The following is a 22,511-nucleotide window of genomic DNA, read 5'->3' as shown; positions in this document are numbered from 1 at the left end:
AAACTGTAAAGGGGGCTCACACACAACAGAGCTGCTGTTTGGAGTCATGCAAGGGTGGTTCAAATCCCGTTCTAGCAGAGTCGCTGATATTGGCTGGGGAGCCACAGTTTGCGTTGAATTGGCCTTTGCACTCCTGTGAGGTTAGGGAGGAAAACTGGCTGAGGGTAATTCCCCTATTGGGATGCGACAGTCGCAATGGCCATTTTCAAACCGATAAAACGCAGGTAAATCTGATATGAACGTGTCGTGCAAGCTACCTTCTCCATGTGCAGCACCTTGTCCTGCATCTCTCTGAGGGCCCCCAGCAGCTCTGCCTCCTGTAGCCGGGACTGCTCCAGCTGAGTCTGGAGATCTGACGCGAACTCTGCGGTGTAGCGCGGGTCCCCCTGGGGAGGGAGAGTAGAAGGGTTAGCGTGCACAGCAGGTGGTGGGGGGGGGAGGGCTCCATTGCACATGGAGAACATACTCTGGAAAGGATCCCCCCCACAGTATAACGGACCAGTACAGGTGGTGCATCTACAGCTGTGGTCAAAAGATTTGCATCACCTAGAATTATAGGATTGAGACATCATTTAAAAAATAAATATATGAACATAATTTATTTAACATTGTGTAATCAAAGAACCTACAAAATTATGTCGCAAAAGTCTACCGGAAGCCGTAATAGTGGCACACTAAGTGTTTCATGTTAGATTTCAAAATGTCACATTTATTCAATTTTTGTCAGTTTCTCGCGAATGTATATGGAAAGCTACAAGGCAGTATGTAATGCAATATGCTAACGTATGATTATTCAGCAGGTTTCATGTGACTTTTTATGAAGCAAAATGAGTTCATTCTATAGGGTGATGCACAACGTTTGGCAGTAGCGGTATGTGTAAATATATACATTTTGTATTTTGAGGTATTGATTTGGCAGCTGTAAGGGTAATACCTTGCAAGGTCAATCAATCAACTAATCAATTAGTCACCCCAAACTGGTTTCCACAGAGACAGACAGGTGAAGACTATTGTCAATCCTCAATTGCCCAGCTGCCTTTGTGCAAGAGGAGGCTGCCCATGCAAGAAAGGTAAAGAGCTGAAGTAAGCTTGTATAATCTGTTTCAGAACTGAAGCCTGCTTTTGGAAAACTGGAACTCACGAAGGGAAAAAAAACTGTTATGTTTTGAACGACTGAGGCAATTTTTCTCTCTTTAAAAAGCAAGAAGAACCTTCTTTGTTTTGTGTTGTATCAAGTCTTTCTTTTTGTTTTGTTTCGGCACTGAAATATATTTCTTTGGGTAGAACCCCAAGGAGGAAGTGAACTCAGAGATCTGCGATTATGTTTTGCAGGAGCCCCCACGGTTTGCACTGAAACAAGAAATAATGATTTGGTGGATATCCTTCTAGGTACTTTTTACAAAGCCTTTTTTAAATCTTAAACAACAAAATTAGCATTTTTTAATTTAGTACTTTCTAGCTTGGACTAAAAAGAATACTTTGTTAAAAAGATCACATTTAAGTTTGAACCGTTTTATGCTGTTAAATGCATATTACAGCCTTGTTACAAAAGATTGCTGATTCTGGATTTTCACGAGGCAGTTTAGTCAGATACTGTGGAAGTTACGCAATATTTATTGGCACATAATAACAGAAGGCTTTGTAATAACGTATCTTCATTTCATTGGATGATTTTAGCAAAAATAAAAACTTCCAGAAATAACAATTTATATAGATATCTCCATGAGAAAACAGCACACGGCTCTCTATCCACAAAGCATCAGGATCCAACAGGATACTCATCAATTACTAGAAATGCTTCACGAGGAAGAAAAGCATTTGATAAACTAAAAACGTACAATTTTAATAATTAAAAGTAAATGATAATCTATAGATATTTAATTGATAAAACAGTGAGTTTATCAACTATGTTTCTTCTTTTTCTAATAATGTATTTTTATATATATATATATATATATATATATATATATATATATATATATAAATAAATTCTATATCTATCTATCTATCTATATAGATAGATAGATATAGATAGATAGAGATAGAGAGACAGAGATAAGATAGTTATATAGAGATATAGATAGATATAGATATATAGATATATATATATATATATCCTCTCTCTCTCTCTCTCTCTCTCTCTCTCTCTCTCTCTCTCTCTCTCTCTCTCTCTCTCTCTCTCTCTCTCTCTCTCTCTCTCTCTCTCTCTCTCTCTCTCTCTCTCTCTCTCTCTCTCTCTCTCTCTCTCTCTCTCTCTCTCTCTCTCTCTCTCTCTCTCTCTCTCTCTCTCTCTCTCTCTCTCTCTCTCTATATATATATATGCAATGAGGTTAGGATACACCCCACTGCAGAATTACTGCACCACCAGCAGCAACCACTCCTACTGCTGATTATGATCACTATATTTTTAAACAAGGTGGGGGTGGGGGTGGTTTCAGCATGGCAGCTTAAAGGAGGAACAATCTTTACATTTCTCACAGGTCCATTAGCCATGAGAAAACAAGCTCCGTCTCATCTCTCTCTCTCACACTCACTCCAGTTCCTCTGGAAGGGTGAAAAGTTCAGAGGATGGCACGACCCACTTCATCATGTCGGTTAGCAAAAGGGTCGGTTTGGGGTGGGCGTGGGAACAGGGAACCTGCCCAGGTTCTATAGCAAGAATGGGCAGAAAATAAAAACCACGACGCAGAATGAGACGGCAATCTGCTTTGCTTCACAGTGAATCAAGTTTACATTGAATTATAATCCGCAAGCACAATAGAACACAGCCTCTCTGTATTTTGTGGTATTTGAGATTTCATCACAATGGGAAACATTTGCCAAGCTGCCCTTTGTTCCAGGTTCTACCTGAAACGGCGCTAAATTCATTGGCGATTCTGTCACTCTCAATGGCAATACAGTCAAACACGCTATCTGCCACCCTCTGCTCATTATGAACACATTGAAACGTCCTGGCTGGAGAATAACAGGAGCCAATAGGGACAAGCTCCTGATAATAACATCGCTTTGGTTATTAGAACACTCAGTTTAATATCAACCACTTTAATCTGCACTTTGATATCGCTTTTGGAAATACAAGCATTAATAAGAGGGTGTACAATGTCAGTAAGTTGCTGTGTTAAGTATTGAGATCTTCAGGCTATTACTAAAGCATTAGTACAATATATACAGCACCATACAGATAAGTGTTTTTTACAGCTTTAAGTTTTGTAATTCATAAAATGTGTTGTACATGTTACAGCTGTGGCCAACATGTTTTTATCCCCTAGAATTTTAGTATTGAGACATCATTTATAAAACTAAACTATAGAAACATAATTTAGATCTTTTTATTTAACATCGTGTAATCAAATAAACTGCAAAATGATATCGCAAAAGTCTGCTGGTAGCCATAATAGTAGTACAGTGTTTCATGTTAGATTTCGAAATGTCACATTTTTCAGTTATATGGAAAACTACAAAGCTGTATGTAATTCAGTATATTAATGTAACATTATTCAGCAGGTTTCATTCGACTTTATGAAGCAAAATTAGTTATTTCTAAAGGGTGGTGCAAAAGTTTTGTCCAGAGGTGTACTGTATTCCAAGTTACACTGTTATGTGTTTTTAATGCCAGGTTATTAGTAAACTCTTGACAGACTCTTCTGGTCAGTTTCACAGGCCCCGGTTAGCACTATTCTTTAATATTGGGTAAAGGAGTCCACAACTGGTATTAGTGCTAATCAGGGTCTGTGAAACCTGCCCTTTGGAAGTCCTTTTGAAGTGAAAAGTCAAAAGTGTTGGACTTTAATTTGATATATATTATATATGTGTTACCATAAGCACATTCAAATAAATAGAGGGTGCTAATAACATACCTGTTTACAATGGATAAACACGCCATTGACAAGGCTTACCAGACGTCCAGGGAAAAGTGGGATCGTCCCCGGCAAAAACAGTAAAACTGTTCAATCGTCACGGTTTTGCTAATTTTCTACTCACGTTTTTTATAAAAGTACAAAACTGTGGCAGTGTGCTCAGCAAGTTGACAGCACTGTAATTTATTATACATAAAACAAATAAACAAATGGATTACTTGTTTAATAATTCTGATTATGGGTTTAATAATTAATATTCTTAACTTATATTTAACTTCCTGGACCATGGCTAGTTTATTTTGTATTTTACCTTGGAAGTTTACCTAGTTAGTCACAATTGCATTTTTATTAACACAGACGATTTTATAACTGACAAGAAAAAATGATATATATATATAAATTTTATATATATATATATATATATATATATATATATATATATATATATATATACACACATACACACACACACATATAATTTATTTCCTAGCAGATGCCCTTATCCAGGGCGACTTACAATTGTTACAAGATATCACATACAATGATTATTTTTTACAAATTATTTTTACATAGAATTACCCATTTATACAGTTGGGTTTTTACCGGAGCAATCTAGGTAAAGTACCTTGCTCAAGGGTACAGCAGCAGTGTCCCCCACCTGGGACTGAACCCATGACCCTCCAGTCAAGAGTCCAGAGCCCTAACCACTGCGCCACACTGCTGCCCATATACACACACACACACACACACACACACACACACACACACACACACACACACACACACACACACACACACACACACACACACACACACACACACGTTAAACTTTTTTTTATTATGATTGTGTTATTATTTATTTTAACTGCTTCAGAGTTGCTACAGTTTCAATTAAATGAAGAAAAGTCCTGTTTTTTCACTCCTGAAATCTGGTAACCCTTCCACTGACTGATAACTTCGTACAATACTGTACATGAAAGCCACGATTGAAAGGTCATTTGAAGTCTCTCTGAGTTTCCACTTCTGATCAAGTGGGTGCAAAAAGTAAGCGCTTTTAAGAGAAGAGAAAGCGTCCAGGAGAATGCTTTTTAAAAACCTTTCTGTGTGAGATTTGAGGGCGTCATTTCTCACCAGCATCGGGGGAAATACTTCTTGGTGTGAGATTGACAACTTTGATTCACAACTTCGACAGAGAGCTACAGGGTTTAGTGTGAGATGAAGAAAGCCTGATGCATTTCAAACCAACAACAGGAGCAACACACCCTTAAAAAAGTTTACCATGGTATTTCCCCAAGCTTTTCCCACAGTTATATTACTCATTTACCCTAGTTTACCCTGGCTTTCCTTGTTTATGAATATGCTTTACCATATCTCGTTTTTCTTTACAATGCTTACCCATGCTTTAACTATGTTTTTTTACACTTTGCTATGCTTTTACTTATGGGGAACTTTTATAAGGGTTAGTTTACCATGGCTTCTTTTTTAATATGCTTCATCATACTTCTCTGGGCTTTACAAAGCTTTCTTTGTGCCTTATTACTACTTTTGCTGGTCTTTTACAAAGGGAAACTCAACATAATTCTTAGTAAAGGCCTGACCGACTACAGAGTCTGACAATATAATGAAAAAATAAAGGACAGTAAACAAAATACTTGACGACAGCAGACAATCTTACTGCAGTACTGACATATCTGTATTGCAACTAGAGCCCTTGCTATATAACTCTCTCAAACTCTGCTTTTGTACCATTTGATAAATCTGTATCTTCTCAATGGCATCCTATTTTACATTCTGCAATGAAAAGAACTTACTTAAATGTTAAGCAGATAGACATGATCATGCTCTCTTGACCTTTTGAGAAAGATACGTAAATGTGCCCGTGGCCACAAACCAGCTGATCAAAAGTTCAGAGAAACAATAGAAAATAAAATACCGAGAACAATGAAGGTGTAGCAGCGACAGAGGAGATTAGACTACAGGATCAATTGCTATCTAACACTATCGATATAATGCACAGCAGTTTTATATATAGACAGATTGATGATGATCTTCAATACATTTTTAATCATTTAGCTTCTGCTTTGAAACCTTTTGCAATCACTTTCAAATGGAACCCATTGAGGTTTCAGTGTAAAGAATGCTGCTATTATAAAAAAAGGCTGCTGTCTTGAAAAGGCAACGACTATGTATAAAATAACAAAGGCTTTGATGAACACACATGGGAGGAAATTGCAAAAGTGACAATACATTTAAAAAAAAAAAAACAGCCACAATAAAGGGACTGGATTCATATAGTGTTGCTCTCCTTTGGTCTACAAACTGCCTCGACAATTTATAGATTTTTTGTTTTAGAAGCGTTACTTTGAAAACTCATTGCCACCGGACATACCTATTATTTTTTGTTTTGCTTAAATAGTTAGTTGTTTCCTTTAATATTTATATTTATATTTATAAATCAATCAAAAAAAAAAAATATATATCTATATCTATCTATCTATATATATATATATATATATATATATATATATATATATATATATATATATGTTTCAAATGTATAACAGATACAGTCGTGTGAAATCGTATCTGAACACCTCAAGATTTGTCATTTATATCCTTTATATACCTGCCTGCATGAAAACCTCTGGGGGTGAGAATTTCAATTTCCGCTCAGTAATCAGCGATATAGAAATAATAGGCACTTGTGTGTGAAAATGTTAGACCACTTTGTGCTTTAATTAGGCATCTTAAACACTTGCGGCTGTGTGTTCCTTTTCTCTTACTATTTTAAACTGCATGTGTGACCTATTAAAGTTATCAATTCAATTAGACAATTGCTAATTTGCCTATTTTGACAATTTCCCTAGATTTTCAGTTCCAGTGGTTTGATTTCATGTGCACAACAAATCAAAACTACAGAAGCAATGGGGTGTTTTAATTTGTATGCTGTATAAATGCATACAAAATGCATATAATAATATACTAGATAATAATAGACAAAGGTGTTTCACTAGTCTAGTTACTCTCTTCCACAAACAGGTTGCAAATTGCACACTGGAGCACACACTTTGAGAAACGTTACTAGGTTTGCAGCATTGACAGTTTAGTTTCTGTTCACAAAATATGGTGCCAATTTCACACTGGTGTTACAACAAGGCTAGTGAACTGGTCCAAATAGTCAGATTCCCTAGCAGTAAAACACACAGCCTATGGGGTTTCAAATCCTCAACTTAATTTTTGCTCTCAATAAAAACACTGAGATGTTAATAAATGCATACAGTACTTACAGCTCTGGCCAAAGATGTTGCCTCACCCTATAGAATTAAAAAATTTTGCTTCATAAAGTCGAATGAAACCTGCTGAATAATGTTACGTTAACATATTGAATTACATACCGCTTTGTAGGTTTTCCATATACTTAACGAAAAGCTGACAGAAAATGGAAATTTTCAAAATCTAACATGAATACAATCTTAAGGTGAGGCAAAAAAAGTTTGGCCATAGCTGTACATATAAAAATACTAAACTAAACAACTAATCAACAAAACTCTTTTTCAATGTCTTCTAGTCGAAACCTTTATCCCTGAATTTATTTAGGTTATTTATAGTATCTCTTAATGATATTAAAAAACATGACAAACCATGCTAAAAACCATGGCAAATGTATTGCACATCCATGGGGAAAGCATAGGGCAAACAACCACTGTAAACGTTTGTAAGGGTTGTTGAGTGTTGAGTGTTTTGTATTCATGGAGGGATACGTACAGAAAATGCTGTTGTCAATCTGAAAAACCAAGCAGCTGGTGTTGAAAGGACAGACGCGCTCTCTTCCCTCTCTATTTCTTCTGAATTTCTTTTTTCTTTAAGTAGCGCTACAGCAGTGATCGCTTCAGATACACATTTGTAATCTTGCACGAGCCCCACCCAATCAAAGTTATGGCGAGGTGTGAAAACCACACACAAGCTGCGCCGAGCGCACAGGCGATGACTGTTTGTTTTCTCATGCACAGCTGCCGACAAACAAACACACCGCGTTCTTTTTTATTCTCTCTATCTGATGAAGAGAAGCATAAAAAACAAACAAAAAAAATCCTCAACAAAAAAACGTGCTTCCCTTGCCGGCGCTCGTCTGTAGGGGGCAGTATAAGGAATCCTGGCTATCCCTCGTCTTGTTGACTCGGGATAAGGCCAGTTTGCCAGGAAGTACTGTAGTGTACTTACCCTTATAAAACTTTAGCACTGTATTTTTGCAGTCCCCCCATGTTTTTCCAATGGCTATACTATGCATTTACCATAGTTTACCCTGGTTTGCCATGTTTATTAATATGCTTTAGTGTGCCCCGCTATTCTTTACAATGCCTGCCCATGCTTTAACATGCATTCACTGTGCTTTATTACACTTTGCTATGCTTTTACTATGGGAAACTTTTATAAGGGTTAGTCTGCCATGTTTTTTTTTTAATATGCTTTACCATACCTCTCTGTGCTTTACACTGCTCATCTATGCTTTCCTGTGCTTTCACTAGGCTATATTACAAAATAAAACCATAAATAAATGTAAAGATAACAACAGACACGTGAAATGTCCCCTTCTTGTACTGGACAGAGCAATCTTTAGCAGAAATATATTTCTGATCTTTGATGCAGCTGGTGTCTTTTTTGTTGAAGACATTTTAAAGAAATCGTGCAGCTCTCTGCAGCGTGTTCAAGCATTTACTGGAAGCAAACTAAACCGGCTGCCAGGTTCCTGAATGCTGTGTAACAGGTAGTGCATCAATAAGGCAAACGTTTGCTGTATTTATTATTTCAAATGGGAATTTTCATGGGGAGCTACATATTACACAGCAAAGGGTCCACTTCATAGAAACCATGAAATCCGTGAATGGTACAGATTGTAATCAGTAACTCCATGATCGTGATTGCAGACATCACATTTATGTCCTGCCAGTCCCTAGAAAGGACCCATTGTTTGGAGGTGGGAGTAAAAAGCAGAACAAATTCTGCACATCAAGTGGCCCTGATTGGAGATGAATAGATTTCAGAGACTACAGTGGGAAAATGTTTCTTTAGAAGAGCGTACACTAATCTATCCATGGATACAAAGACATGGCAGCCCATATATACTATTCCCTATAATCTCAATGCTATAAGGATGCCTTTGTACAGTTTGCCTGTTGCTGCTGTTGTTGCTTATCTTTTTTTAAAGCTCAGCTGTTTGCAAATCCAGAGACCCGACACCACAAATACCCAACGTTCATGTAACCACCCATCGTTCTGAAACACTTAGATTAGCCACCTGGCACAGCGAGGTTTCTGTACGCACTGTAGGGTCTACTGTATGACAATGCCCTGCATACAGTGAAACTAGGACACCGCCACAAGAAGTGAATGTATGACACAGGATTTTAGAGAGGGAACAATTAATCGATTTCTCGGTTATTGATTGTCATGGCTTTAATTTATCTATTTATCACTCTGGTACCCTACTTGGAGACTCATATTGCCAGTATCACCTGCTTTCCTGGACTAAAGCTGAGAAATGAAAAAACTGCCTCGCCTTGCTTTTTTAATGACAGTTTTCTCAATGCACTACTATGTATAATTAGTGCTGCACGAAATGATTATTTGATTATTCGGATGAGCTCTCCACAGGCGAGGGTCATTGGTGCTGACTGGGCTAGTTTACCACTCCGAGGGCAACGAGTGAAGAAACAGCTGATTGTGGTGATCGCTGCTTTTCATAGACTCACACAAACCCTAGCAGCTGTTTCTTCCCTCGTTTCACTCTGAATGGTAAATTAGCCCAATCAGCACCAATGAGCATCACCTGCGGAGAGTTGAATCGAATCATCGGTTTGTGCAGAACTAATAGTAATGTAACGTACAACTAAATAAACCAACAGCTTTTGAATCTCTTTAAAAAATGACTTACTGACTTCCCTAAGGGTTTCATCAACCAACCAATCAATGCTGATAAGCCACAACTGGACTGTTTCAACTACGGATTTTTAGGGATAACCCCGGGATAAACACAGATAGGTAGTTGATGCAATCCAGGATGATTCCCCCCCTGCCCCAGTGGTCTATGCCAGCGGGATAAACTGTAGGTTGATCATTAAGAAGAACTGCTTTAATGACACAGTGCATGCTTTTCTGACCCACATTGCGTACGACACAGGCGACCGCAAGCCAATATGCACCTGACTACCTGTTAAAACTCTCGTTCTGCTCTCCCCGTGAGCCGCTGAGACACACACCGTTGTGTTTCACATGCCAGCTGGCGTACCAAGCAGGGTCGTCTAACGTGTTAAAAAAAACAAAACAATCAACGGCTACAAACAAAAGATCCCATGGTGTGAGCCGCAGCTGAGGCAAGCTGTGCGGAACCTGCTCCACTGCCAGATGTGCATCAAGCAGACTGCACAGCTCTGATCTTCACACAGCAAACCCCCCCCCCCCCCCCCACACACACACACAGGAGCTCACTGCAGTGCGCCTGTGCTCGCTACAGAACCTGCCATATACACAACTACGCAGCGATCTGATTCTAACATTCAAAATCCTAAAAGGTATAGACAATGTCGACCCAGGGGACTTTTTTGACCTGAAAAAAGAAACAAGGACCAGGGGTCACAAATGAAGATTAGATAAAGGGGCATTCAGAACAGAAGATAGGAGGCACTTTTTTACACAGAGAATTGTGAGGGTCTGGAACCAACTCCCCAGTAATGTTGTTGAAGCTGACACCCTGGGATCCTTCAAGAAGCTGCTTGATGAGATTCTGGGATCAATAAGCTACTAACAACCAAACGAGCAAGACGGGCCGAATGGCCTCCTCTCGTTTGTAAACTTTCTTATGTTCTAACTGTACAGACGCAACATTCGCAGGACACTTTGGAGAAAGTCCGTTTTTTTATTCACCCACAATAATTTAATGGGATTTCAGTGAAAATACCCTTATAATAGTTTACCACAGTATTTTTGTACTTTCACCATCCCTTGGTCGTGCTATTTATTTATCACAGTTTGCCATGTTTTTGTACATCCTTTGCCATACCTCTCAGTGCTTTACAAAGCTTCCCTATGCTTTATTACACTTTGCTATGCTGGGTGTACTTTGGCAAGTCATTTTACAATACATTCTGCATGTAGCACAACTGTATACTAGTGGGTGCTCTGTGATTGGTAGTTTTTACTTTCAAATCAGAAGACTAGGAACAGAATCCTGAAGAGGCGGAACACTGTTCCGGACAGTTACGCGCTAAATTAAACCCCTGTATAAAAATGACAAACCTTGAGGGGTTCTATGCAATACACTGGTACACTACTGTATGAAGTGCAACATTGGGCAGATCTATGAATTTCATCAGCTGCAATTACTTTGAAACATAAAAGATGAGCGTTGCTATCTGAGGCTGGCGTGTCTCCAGCCCGTCTCCGTGGGTTGGTTTTTCCGTACCTTGTGCTCCTGCAGTTCCCGGATGGTGTCCTGCGCTTTCTCCAGGCTCTGGCTGGCGGCCGTGCACTGCTGTCTCACCACGGCCAGCTCCCGCTTGATCACGTAATTCTCCTCCGCTTCCAGAGCACGAGTCACCTGACCCTGCCGTCACCACGGGAGGAAAAACAAAACAGAATAAAAGATACCGTCCTGGAGAAAGCAGCCGAGGAACGAAGCGCCAGGAGATCAGTGTTGCATGCGTGTCTCTCTGGGAATATTCATTCTTATAGGAGTAGCAAGGGGATTGTTTTGGTCTAAATGTGGGGTGGGGAACTGGGGTTAATTTATTATCTGGTCCAGGGAACAGCAGGGTACAAAGCCAGAGAGAAAGGCACCTTCTTTAAGTTTGTCTTTACAATAAAATTGCATGCATCACAATACCAGCATGCAATGCAACTGTAGTGCACAAGGTGGCGCTAGAGGTCCCAAAATGAATTTTTATTGAACATGCAGATGCATGACATTAAACACGATGGGAACATGCATACAAAATGCCAACATTTTTTCGGGCAGTAAAACATTTAAATAAAATAAAAAAATGATCTACTGGGCAGTATTTTACTAACAGGGGCAGCAGTGTGGAGTAGTGGTTAGGGGCTCTGGACTCTTGACCGGAGGGTCGTGGGTTCAATCCCAGGTGGGGGACACTGCTGCTGTACCCTTGAGCAAGGTACTTTACCTAGATTGCTCCAGTAAAAACCCAACTGTATAAATGCGTAATTGTATGTAAAAATAATGTGATATCTTGTAACAATTGTAAGTCGCCCTGGATAAGGGCGTCTGCTAAGAAATAAATAATAATAATAATAATAATAATAATAATAATAATAATAATAATAATAATAATAATAATAATAATAATAATAATAATAAATTAACAATGACAAGTCTTTTTTGATGTCTATGTCTAGTAGTATTTTACATGTGAGTCATATAACTCAAAAGATCCGTTCTGCCCGCCGACCTCTTCTCACATACCTGCTGTTTCCATCTGCACTGTGTTTAGTGACGTCACTGTTAAAACATGCTGCTAGCGGGGAAACACCATTGTGATAAATCTGGAGTTTAAGGGCGGCTGTCTTTGAATCTGCAGCCGTTTGAATGGTATTCTGAACACCAGCACCCAGCCTCTCTCATGCAGCCCATTCAGGATTAGTCATGACCAAAGTGAGGGGGTGCGTAGGTGAGTGAGTGAGTGAGTTGGCAATGTGATGGAGGTCATGCTTTGAATACAGTACCTGAATCAGCCTATCTGCCAAAGCAGCACTCTCCTACGAGACAAGGAGGGAGGAATACCAAGAGAGAGAGAGGGGAGAGGAGGCAGGAAGAGTGAGAGAGAGAGAGGGGAGAGAAATGGGAGAGGAATGAGTGAGTGAGAGAGAGGGGAGGGGAGAGGAGAGAAGAGGCAGGAAGAGAGAGAGAGAGAGAGAGGGGAGAGAAATGGGAGAGGAGTGAGTGAGTGAGAGGAGGGAGAGAAATGGGAGAGGAGTGAGTGAGAGAGAGGATAGAGGAGGCAGGAAGAGAGAGAGGGGAGAGAAGGCAGGAAGAATGAGAGAGAGTGGGGAGAGAAATGGGAAAGCAGTGAGTGAGTGACAGGAGAGAAGAGGCAGGAAGAGAGAGAGGGGAGAGACATGGGAGAGGAGTGAGAGAGAGGAAAAAGGAAAGAGGAGAGAAACAAAGTAGAGAGAGGGGGAGAGAGGGAGCAGATTGATATGAGAGCGAGGAGGTGGATGTGAGAGGAGTGAGAGAGGAGATTAAGAGGGAAGACATGGGAGAAAAGGGGTAGGGAGAGGGGGAGAAATTAAAGAGGCAGATTAAAAACAAAGAAGAAGGGAGAGCAGAGAGAGGGAGAATAGAAGGGGAGATCCAAACAATTAGAGAAAGAAGAAAAGGGAAAGAAAGAGGGGCAAAAAGAGAAGATTCACACAACAGACCCCAGCAGCACAGGAAATGCAATAAGACTGTGCAGCAGAACCTAGTCACTACTCTACCAGGGAGCAGAGACACAGGACTAGCAGCAGGAGAAACAAAACACGTACAACTAAACAGCCTCATCGTGGTCAGGGTACTGAGGCATGATTTAATTGTAGTAGTCTTTAACATACAGGAGCGGGGCAAATAAATAGAAACGGCTGCCATGACTTTGTCAATACGGTGCTGTAGGGCGAGCACGGGCAGGCAAGACCAGGATACAACCTGGAGCATGGAGGGCCAAAGTCAGCCCTTCCACTCCTGGTCTTTGTTCCAACTCTGGTCTAAATTGTTTAATTGAACCAATTAAACCTCCATCCAGACCCTGAAGTAGTTAATTATATAATTTTACCTGTTAAACCTGAAGTGGAATGCAACATTTTGCATCACCCTATGGAACTAACTACTTTGCTTCATAAAAGTAAAATGAAACCTGCTGAATAATGTTCTTTTGTAGTTTTCCATATACTTAACAAAAAACTGAAAAATATGACATTTCAAAATCTAATATGAAATACTGTACTGTACTGCTATTATGGCTTCTAGTAGACTTTTGCAACATCATTTTGTAGTTTCTTTGATTACATGATGTTAAATGAAAGATTTAAATTATGTTCATAATATATATATATTTTTGTCTCAATACTAAAATTCTAGGTGAAAAATGTTTGGCCATAGCTGTAGAGTGAAGCCCAAACAGCACTAAAAACAAAATCAGGGTGCAGTCTTGTATATTGAAGTAACTGGCAAGCAATCCGTCCACGTCTGTCATATCTAAAAATTAAACTTTTGTGAATTACAAAAAAGTGTGTGCTGCAGCTAGCAGGTGTTTTTATATGAAGAGCTAAAACGCACACTTACAGCCGTGTGCAGATGCATTTGAACCCCTACAGATGTGTCATTTATATCCTTTATATGCCTGCCTGCATGAAAACCTCTGGGTGTGAGAATTTACATTTACGGTCAGTAATCAGTGATATAGAAACAACAGGCACTCGTGTGAAAATGTTCGACCGCTTTGTGCTTTAATTAGGCATCTTAAACAACTTCTAAAAAGTCTCACGCATTTGACCATTTGTGACTGTGTTCCTTTTCTCTTACTATTATAAATCAATTGCATGTGTGGCCTATTAAAGTCGTCAATTAAATTAAACAATCATCGATTTGCCTAGTTTGACAATTTTCCAAGATTTTCAGTTACAGGGAAGTGATTTCATAAGCACAACAAATCAAAACAGAAGAAATGGCAGTGTTTTAATAAATCTGTACAAATCATACAGGCGCCTGTGCCTGCCGTCAATGTCTAATCCCATGAAGTACGATCACACTCATATTACCTGTCACATCACAGAATGTGCAACGCGACTACAGGCGAATATAAATGCATTCAAAGTCATAAAATGACAGCGCAAATGTTGTTATACAGAACATACCTTCATTTGTATCCAGTCACTGCCATGGGTTTAGTCAAGCGATTCAGTGGTGCGGTGCACTTCAAATTACTGAGATGTCAAAGCTTTGGTTTTATTGGTTATACGTACAAGCCCCATTATGATAAACGGCAATGCGATTCCATGCCAGGTTTTACTGTGAATCTAGAGAGGCCAGGCTATGCTTTTCCTCTCTACCGGTTTATTAAACCCTGGAATGGCTCCAATCGCTATGCAGTGGGAGTCTTGCTTTCATCATGGACTGCAGTCTGTGCAATGTTCTGTATAGTAGGCAATAGCATTAGACTATGGTACTCACTTTCTCCAGGGTCTCAATCCTCTGTTTCAACAGACGGTTTTCAGTCCGTAGTCTCTGGAGGTTAAAACGAGAATGCTTCCTTATTAGTATTATTTGGCAGCCGTATTGACCCAGACAATCAATATCAATATATCTTTCACTGTAAATATATGCAAGTAAGAATATGAACATGCAAACGTTTCACCTGTGGTAAAAAACCAGAAACATTACCAGCAAGGTTTTCTACTATCACTTCACTATTTTTTCTTAAAAATTTGGAATCAGCAATTATTTTTTCTCATTTTTCTCCCCAATTTGGAAATCCCAATTATTTTTTATTTCAACCCAGCCCACCGCTGCCACCCCCGCCACCCCCGCGGTGACTCAGGAGAGATGAAGACTGACACACGCGTCCTCCGAAAACGTGTACGGTCAGCTTTAACTAGGAGTTCAGCAGCTGCTGTTCAGTTCAAGTTGCCTGCCATAGATATATGTAATGTAGGCTAGAACAGCCAGTGTCCTTATATTAGTAAGCGTCAGCGCCATCTAGCGCACAGCAACTGTAATGCCAGCAAAACTAAAGGAAACTTAATCCAGTGGCAGATCATTAGATGGCTCTTACCTCTATAAAAACACCGACTGTCTGTGTTGCATATATCTGGAAGCACAGCTTAATAAAATAAGTAACACAGTGTTTGAAGCACTCAGAAAGGGGACATAAGCGCATGACAAAGAGGGAAAAGAAATCCAGAGCTGCTTCCTCTTGAGACTGTTTCCAGACACGCACCTTAATTTCGATTTGCTCCTCCATCTCCTTGTTCTTGATGGTGGTGTATTCCTTCTCCAGCCTACAGGGACAGAGACAGGGGACGGGTGCAAGTGTTGTGTTATTAGTGGAATTATAACCAACCGTAGCACATACAGACACAGACAAACACACAAGGGAACTCACACACACAGTGGAGATATTAGCCCTACCTTTTCATTTTCTTAGGGTTGTACTTTATCTGATAAGCCCTCAGTATGAGCTTGTCCGGGCAGCTTTCAAACTGATGAGGAATCACCTTCTGGAAGTGCTGGGAACAAAACAAATCGACACAGGGTTTTACTGACCCCACTCTAGGTGAGCCACCATTTCTTACAAGGTTAACACGTCGTGTGTCGGGTGTGTTTTATTGTTATAAGGGATGTCCTCTTGTCCAGTTTGGATGAGAGGTTCTGACTGCTCAAACAGTGCGAAATTACGTCTCTTATAAATATCCACATGGTGTATTACCTTATAATAAATCACAAAACAGAACGCTGCACTCAGGAACTAGTATTAAATATGAACAGGTTAATAGTGTGGTATGTTCCAGGGATGGGAGGACATCTGTACAAAGCAAGAACTGGCTATCAATCTTAATATTGCAGTTGGATAATACTATTAAACGGAAAAAAGTGTTCTTTTGTGTTGCATGTTCTACGCAAGTGATGACCTCTGCAAACAGATGGAATATTTGTAAAATCCTTAATGTCCGATTTCTGGTACGTGATTTCTCATATGAGAGAGACATGTTGTTGAAGCTGACACCCTGGGATCCTACAAGAAGCTGCTTGATGAGATTCTGGGATCAATAAGCTACTAACAACCAAACGAGCAAGATGGGCCGAATGGCCTCCTCTCGTTTGTAAACTTTCTTATATTTAAACAAAACTACAACAACATCACACATTGCACAAGGAGGTCCCAGTAAGTAAATGTGTTCATTATATAAAGAAACACTGAAGTCCTTTGCAGTTTGCACCATCCTTGTGTGCTGTGACTGTCGCAGAGCTGCTGTTGCAGTGATCTTACCTGAGACATGCCCTCCATGTCCAGCTGGATCAGATCAGTCTGGTTGTACTGGAGAATCGCCATTCCCACCCGGAATATAATCTCCAGGCCCTGCCATTCACAACACAACAGAACGACAATCACCAAGATATCTGCAATGTTAAACACAGCAGATCCCAGGCTCCCTCGTTAGCCTTAAGGCCGCTGCACACACCTGATGCATTTCTGTGTCCAGCTTGAACTTCAGAAGTGTTATGAGCGAATTTAACAAACACGTGCATGACCTGTTGTACTTGGTAGGAATTGACGTACCGTACCGATGCATTGATTTTGGAATCAAAATTCAGATTCTGTTTTATTTTATGTGCATGTAAAAATGACTGATGCTGTTCACTGTCGGTGACATGCAATATGTATTAGGGACTGCAATGAAAATCCTAAATGGACCCCCCCCCGCCCCCCGCCCCCCCCCCCCCCCCCCCCCCCCCCCCCTCCCTCCTGCTGCAGTTCACTCTCACCTCATACATGAAGATGTCGAATATCCTCGTGGCTACCGGCAATGGGTAGAAAGTGAGGAAGAGAGTGAGGAACCAGGAGGAGGCGTACATGGAGGTGTGGAAACTCTGCGAGCGGAAATGAACATTCAGCTCTGGCAACTGCTCCTGAGAGAGACAAGGAGAGGAACAGGGAGAGAGCGAGTGAGAGAGACAAGGAGAGGGAAAGGGAGAGAGCGAGTGAGAGAGACAAGGAGAGGAACAGGGAGAGAGCGAGTGAGAGAGACAAGGAGAGGGACAGGGAGAGAGCGAGTGAGAGAGACAAGGAGAGGAACAGGGAGAGAGCGAGTGAGAGAGACAAGGAGAGGGACAGGGAGAGAGCGAGTGAGAGAGTGCCTGTGCATCTGCTGCCATACAGTACTTCTGTAACACAGGCATCTAAAGTTGAGGGAACACGAAGCCACTTTGTGTCTTGGAACTTGGTTTCAGGAGACTAGGTTTCAAGCCCCTGCATGGCACACCAGGAGAGGCTTGGGGTTTGATACAGCAACCTTAAACTAGGTCTCCCAGTCTCCTGGAATCAAGTTTCAAGCCACAGCTTAAAGATTTGTGTGGAGGCCATGTTTCATCCATAACTGTCAAACACTTGACTAGGGCTGAATTTACTGAAAGAAACTCTATAAATTCAATGATAAACGCAGGGATGGAAATAAGAGTCACGTTGCACAGCAGTTTGATCCATACCTGGTGTGACTATGAGTTTAATAAAACACACCTGAGCTTGTTATCGATACACTGTGGCTAATCAAGCTCGTAGTAAAACCTGGAATGGGGATGAAACTGCTATGCAATAGGAATCTTTTTTCCATCCCTGTCAAACGTTTCGACTAGAAGTCTTTATCAATGTCTTCAATTTCAACATCTTTTTGAAGACACTGAAAAATACTTGGTCATTGAATTTATTTAGGGTTTTGTTTGGCAGTCATGTTTCCCTTCATATAACTCAATCAAAATAAACACAAAACTAAAGTGCGGCAGTGAAATCCAAGTGATTGAATAACCTACACATTGTATGAAAATGTATAAAATGATTTTGCTCAAATTGCGAAATGCAAAATATCAAACAAGCAAAGAACAAAACAGAAAAGAAAAGAAGAGAAGAGACAGCTTCTTCGGTCTTTGAGTAAAGCAATACAATCAAATTGCGAAATGTGCTTTGAGCAAACGCACAGTTCCCGAACAGATTTAGAAGACGCAAGGCTTCATTTCTTGCAAGTGCAACAAGTTTTGTCAAACAAAGAAGTGCTTCCGTGTGCGTTAAGGGCGTTGAGTGTGATTCTAAATGCCACAGCAGCAAGCAGTGCTTTGTATGTTTCTAAATCTAAATTGTGAGTTTAAAAAAAAATGTTTTAATAAAGCATACTTCTGTTTCTTTCTTTCGCTTACAACACAGTGATTAGACAAACGTGGACTGACAGACGTAGTCTTATATATGAATAAAACAATCCATTTTTAATTGTGTTTTAACTGTATTTTCTAAATAAGGTGAGAACATTATGAGCGTTATTTCAATGGTTTAACTTCCTGCATTCAGAATAAATACATAAATAATGAACCAATGACGCGTATCTCATAAATATAATTGACTGAATTAATTGCTATTTGCAGATTGAGCAGCATCTTCAAAACCTGTTCAGGAACTGTGCATTTGCTCAAAGCACATCTTGCAATTTGATTATATCGCTTTACTCAAAGACTCAATAATTTAACAAATCATTTTTGTGTGGTAAACTCAAATCTCCCCCTCCCCCTCTCCCTCCCACACCCTACAGCTGGAAATTCCAGAACCAGCACAGGCGAGATGACCAGGAGCCAGGGAAACAGACAGAGGGAAGATTGTAACCCAAAAATAAAGACCCACCTGCTGGTTCTGCATGATTTACAAGCATGGTGGTTCAATGGAAATGTGTGTATTTGGGTCCACCTTGTGGATAAATTTAGCACTGGCTTTTTTTACAAATGTCATACAATGCACCTACTGTCCTTGTGTTATAAGCTTCCTGTAATTCCATTTTGGGGGTTAACTAAATTAATACCAATTTCGTATTTATCGTTATTATTTAGCTATGCTAAAGGAAGCATGTTCATATTCGGCTCACAGAGAGATGCAGATAAAAACAGGTTTCAAAGGGGCATGTGTCCCTAACCAGGGATGGAAATAAGACTCCTATTGCATAGCAGTTTCACCCATTCCAGGTTTTACTACAAGCTCGGGTATGTCTTATTAAACTCTTAGTAAAACCAGCAATGGATCACACTGCTATACAATGGGAGCGTTATATCCATCCCAGCCAACTACAAAACACTATAGTGATACATTTAAGAATACTAAAAGAAACCAAATTATTATACAAAATTACAAAAGTTTTGAAGAGAAGTCTTCATTGAAGACAGCTGGTACTGCACATGTAACCCAACAGCAGGACCTGTGCAGCTTTGAAAAATGTCTGCATCGATTGCTTTATAAAAATGAGGACCTGTATATGGACTGGAAGGGACAAGTGTGAGAGCGCCCCCTACCTGCAGCATGTACTCAAACTGGTAGATGCACAGGCCCAGCTCGGCCATGCTGGGTTTGAAGAGCTCTCGAAGACGATACTCTTGCATCAAGCGGACGAACACGCAGAACGCCTCCTCCTCTGGCATCTACACAAGGTCAAGGAAGTCGAATTCGCTCTTACTTATAACTTACTGGATGCCTTATTTTGCTCTTACTTGAATAGCTTTTATTGTACTTTCATATCTGCTCTTATCTGTATTATGACAGGTCTCTAATGTTATATTCTATAATGTGATACTCTGTACTGTGATAACTTGTAACAATTGTTATCGCCCTGGATAAGGGCGTCTGCTAAGAAATAAATAAATATTAATAATAATAATAATAATAATAAAAGGAAACAGAGAACACTGGAGCTCAGCTGCAGTCGTGGGAGTGGGATTGATAAACTCGGGTACATTGTGACCTGGCATAATGTTCTGTGTCTGGAACATCAGAACTCAGGCCAAGAAGTGAATTTGTTTCCTTATCATAGCGGAAGCAAAGTTCACGAAGTTCAGCTTCACACACATGCAGTTCGGGAAGTTATACAAGTCAGGCACTTGAGAGTGTGAGTGAGACAAGCTTACCTGAAGACAGACCACCTCCGTACCCGAGCTTTCTCCCTTTCTCATTAGGCAACAGATCATTATCTGTTATGTGCTACTCCTTTGCAAAATGATTTAGTTTCCCCGAACAGGGTTTATTTACCTGCATGAGGAGCAGCCCCACGATGAAGGCGCTGCCCTGGCAGTACCCCACCTCCCTATCCACCAGCGAGTACGCCTGTAACACAAACACACACAGGGAGCCACATTGAAAATCACAGCTATTCCACGTCTAGCATCGGACACTTTAAGAGATCTGTTCTCTTTAAAAGACCAGCCCGCTTTCCTGGACTAAAATCCGCGCCCATTCTTAAAAACACACACACACAAAAAAACTTTCTACAAAGAAGCAGCTGGGATGGAAATAAGACTCCTGTTGCATAGCAGTCTGATCCACTCCTGATTTTACTATGAGTTTAATAAGTCACAAAGCTGAACTTGTTACCTACACACTGTGGCTAATCAAGCTTGTAGTAAAACCTGGAACAGGTGAAACTGCTGTGCAACGGGAGGCTTTTTGCCAGCTCTGAAGCAGCCAAGAGATGTTAAAATATACCACCCTTGAAACACCTTGATTAAAGCTGTAAATAAGAAATGAAACAAACAGGTTAGGATCTAGAGGGGTGTCCAAGTTTTAATCGTATGACGGAAAGCAGCTGCATTTGCAATAACCAAGCACATAATGACAACATGTTTTGACTACAAGTCTTTTCAGTGTCTTGAAATGAACAGACTTTGTGTCTAAAGTATTTCCGAACGTCATCAGTGTAAAAGACTGGTTCGCTGTGTACCGTAGCACCCTGGCCTTTGCACTTCTCTGAGTCAACATCAACCGCAAGCCTGCCCACACATTGCGGATGCTAATCCGATATTTGGCTGACTTTTGAAATTGGATTACCAGTACCACCGTGCCTGCTGATTTGTGATGCCCGGTTATAAGGAGGGTCCCCTCTACCTTCATGACGTTGAAGAGCACCTCCTGCCCCAGGGAGTCTTGCCCCTTGAAGAAGTCGTGCTCGGGGTAGGTGCGAGCGATGTCCCTGCGGATCAGCTTCTCGCACGGAGACGACATCTTCAGCAGCTCGGAGTACTGGTTCTTCACTGGCATGTCCGCCGCGTTGCCTAGCAGCTGCCACACGATGGCCCGGAAGTGATGCGGGATGCCCTTCCGGATCAGTTCCTGTGGGGAGGGTGCACCGGTTCAGACGGACATTGGGACACACAGAGTCACAGACAGACAGACAGACAGACAGACAGACAGACAGACAAGCAGGGAATAAGGAAGCCACCAAAACTGATTTTTTTTTTTTTAACCTGCCAGGCCATCATAAAAATTGCAAAGTTTGTTGTGTGAAGTGTTTCATCGCTGCGTGTAATTTTATAAACTTGAAAATCTTGATCTTGAGGAGAACACTCCAGTACGCAGGACAGACACAATCCCTCAGAAGAAGCTCAGAATTGCAAGCACAATCGCTTGTTCAGAAGAGTGACACGTCTGTGTGTGTTCTGTTTTCATTTCATCCGACGGCATAATAATAAGAAGCTCAAACAGAAAAGGCAGGACAGCTGCTGTGTTTAACTGGCACGATTCTCAGACTGACTCTTCACGGTAAAGTAGACAGGAGACCTGTTTCCAGTTTCAAGTGGTGTGTTTGGTTGAGCGGTCGATTTGTAAGTGTAGTGTCAATGGTACGGTACTACATGGCCAAAAATCTGACACAGCCACTTGTCCGACCCATAACTAATAGGCACTCAACAGTGCTAATTTAAGAAAGAAGCAATAAATTCAATGACAAACGTTTCCACTAAAAGTCTTTCTCAATGTCTTCCCTTTAATTTGAAGGTTATCGAAGGAAATGTGTAAATACCATTTGAGATTTTCAGAGTTTGAGACAGACTTCTAGTCGAAATATTCGCCATTGAATTGATTAAGTTAATTT

The 22,511-nt window shown here is 40.5% G+C and overlaps 1 protein-coding gene across 7 annotated transcripts in view; it reads right to left on the bottom strand.

Annotated features, from left to right (window-relative positions):
* The window catches only part of LOC117402068 (EVI5-like protein), a 63,088-nt gene that overhangs the window by 29,324 nt on the left and 11,253 nt on the right, over positions 1 to 22,511 (bottom strand). For 6 of the 7 annotated variants that reach the window (XR_009310727.1, XR_009310728.1, XR_009310726.1 and 3 more), the window contains exons 4-14: positions 21,527 to 21,751; positions 20,675 to 20,749; positions 19,945 to 20,070; positions 17,389 to 17,532; positions 16,892 to 16,981; positions 16,033 to 16,130; positions 15,842 to 15,902; positions 15,076 to 15,129; positions 12,594 to 12,626; positions 11,317 to 11,457; positions 258 to 386 (exon numbers count right to left, since the gene is read on the bottom strand). Coding sequence is in view for 2 of the 7 variants with exons in the window: in XM_059008214.1 (XP_058864197.1) it covers positions 258 to 386; positions 11,317 to 11,457; positions 12,594 to 12,626; positions 15,076 to 15,129; positions 15,842 to 15,902; positions 16,033 to 16,130; positions 16,892 to 16,981; positions 17,389 to 17,532; positions 19,945 to 20,070; positions 20,675 to 20,749; positions 21,527 to 21,751 (1,176 nt within the window). In the remaining 5 variants the exon portion in view is untranslated. The remainder of the gene's footprint in view (positions 1 to 257; positions 387 to 11,316; positions 11,458 to 12,593; positions 12,627 to 15,075; positions 15,130 to 15,841; positions 15,903 to 16,032; positions 16,131 to 16,891; positions 16,982 to 17,388; positions 17,533 to 19,944; positions 20,071 to 20,674; positions 20,750 to 21,526; positions 21,752 to 22,511) is intronic. The other variant, XM_059008215.1, reaches the window with a different exon arrangement.

This window comes from Acipenser ruthenus, chromosome 36, assembly GCF_902713425.1.
Source record: "Acipenser ruthenus chromosome 36, fAciRut3.2 maternal haplotype, whole genome shotgun sequence".
NCBI lineage: Eukaryota > Metazoa > Chordata > Actinopteri > Acipenseriformes > Acipenseridae > Acipenser > Acipenser ruthenus.
Note: the sequence above shows the minus strand (reverse complement) of the source record. Positions and strands in the feature narration are given on the sequence as shown.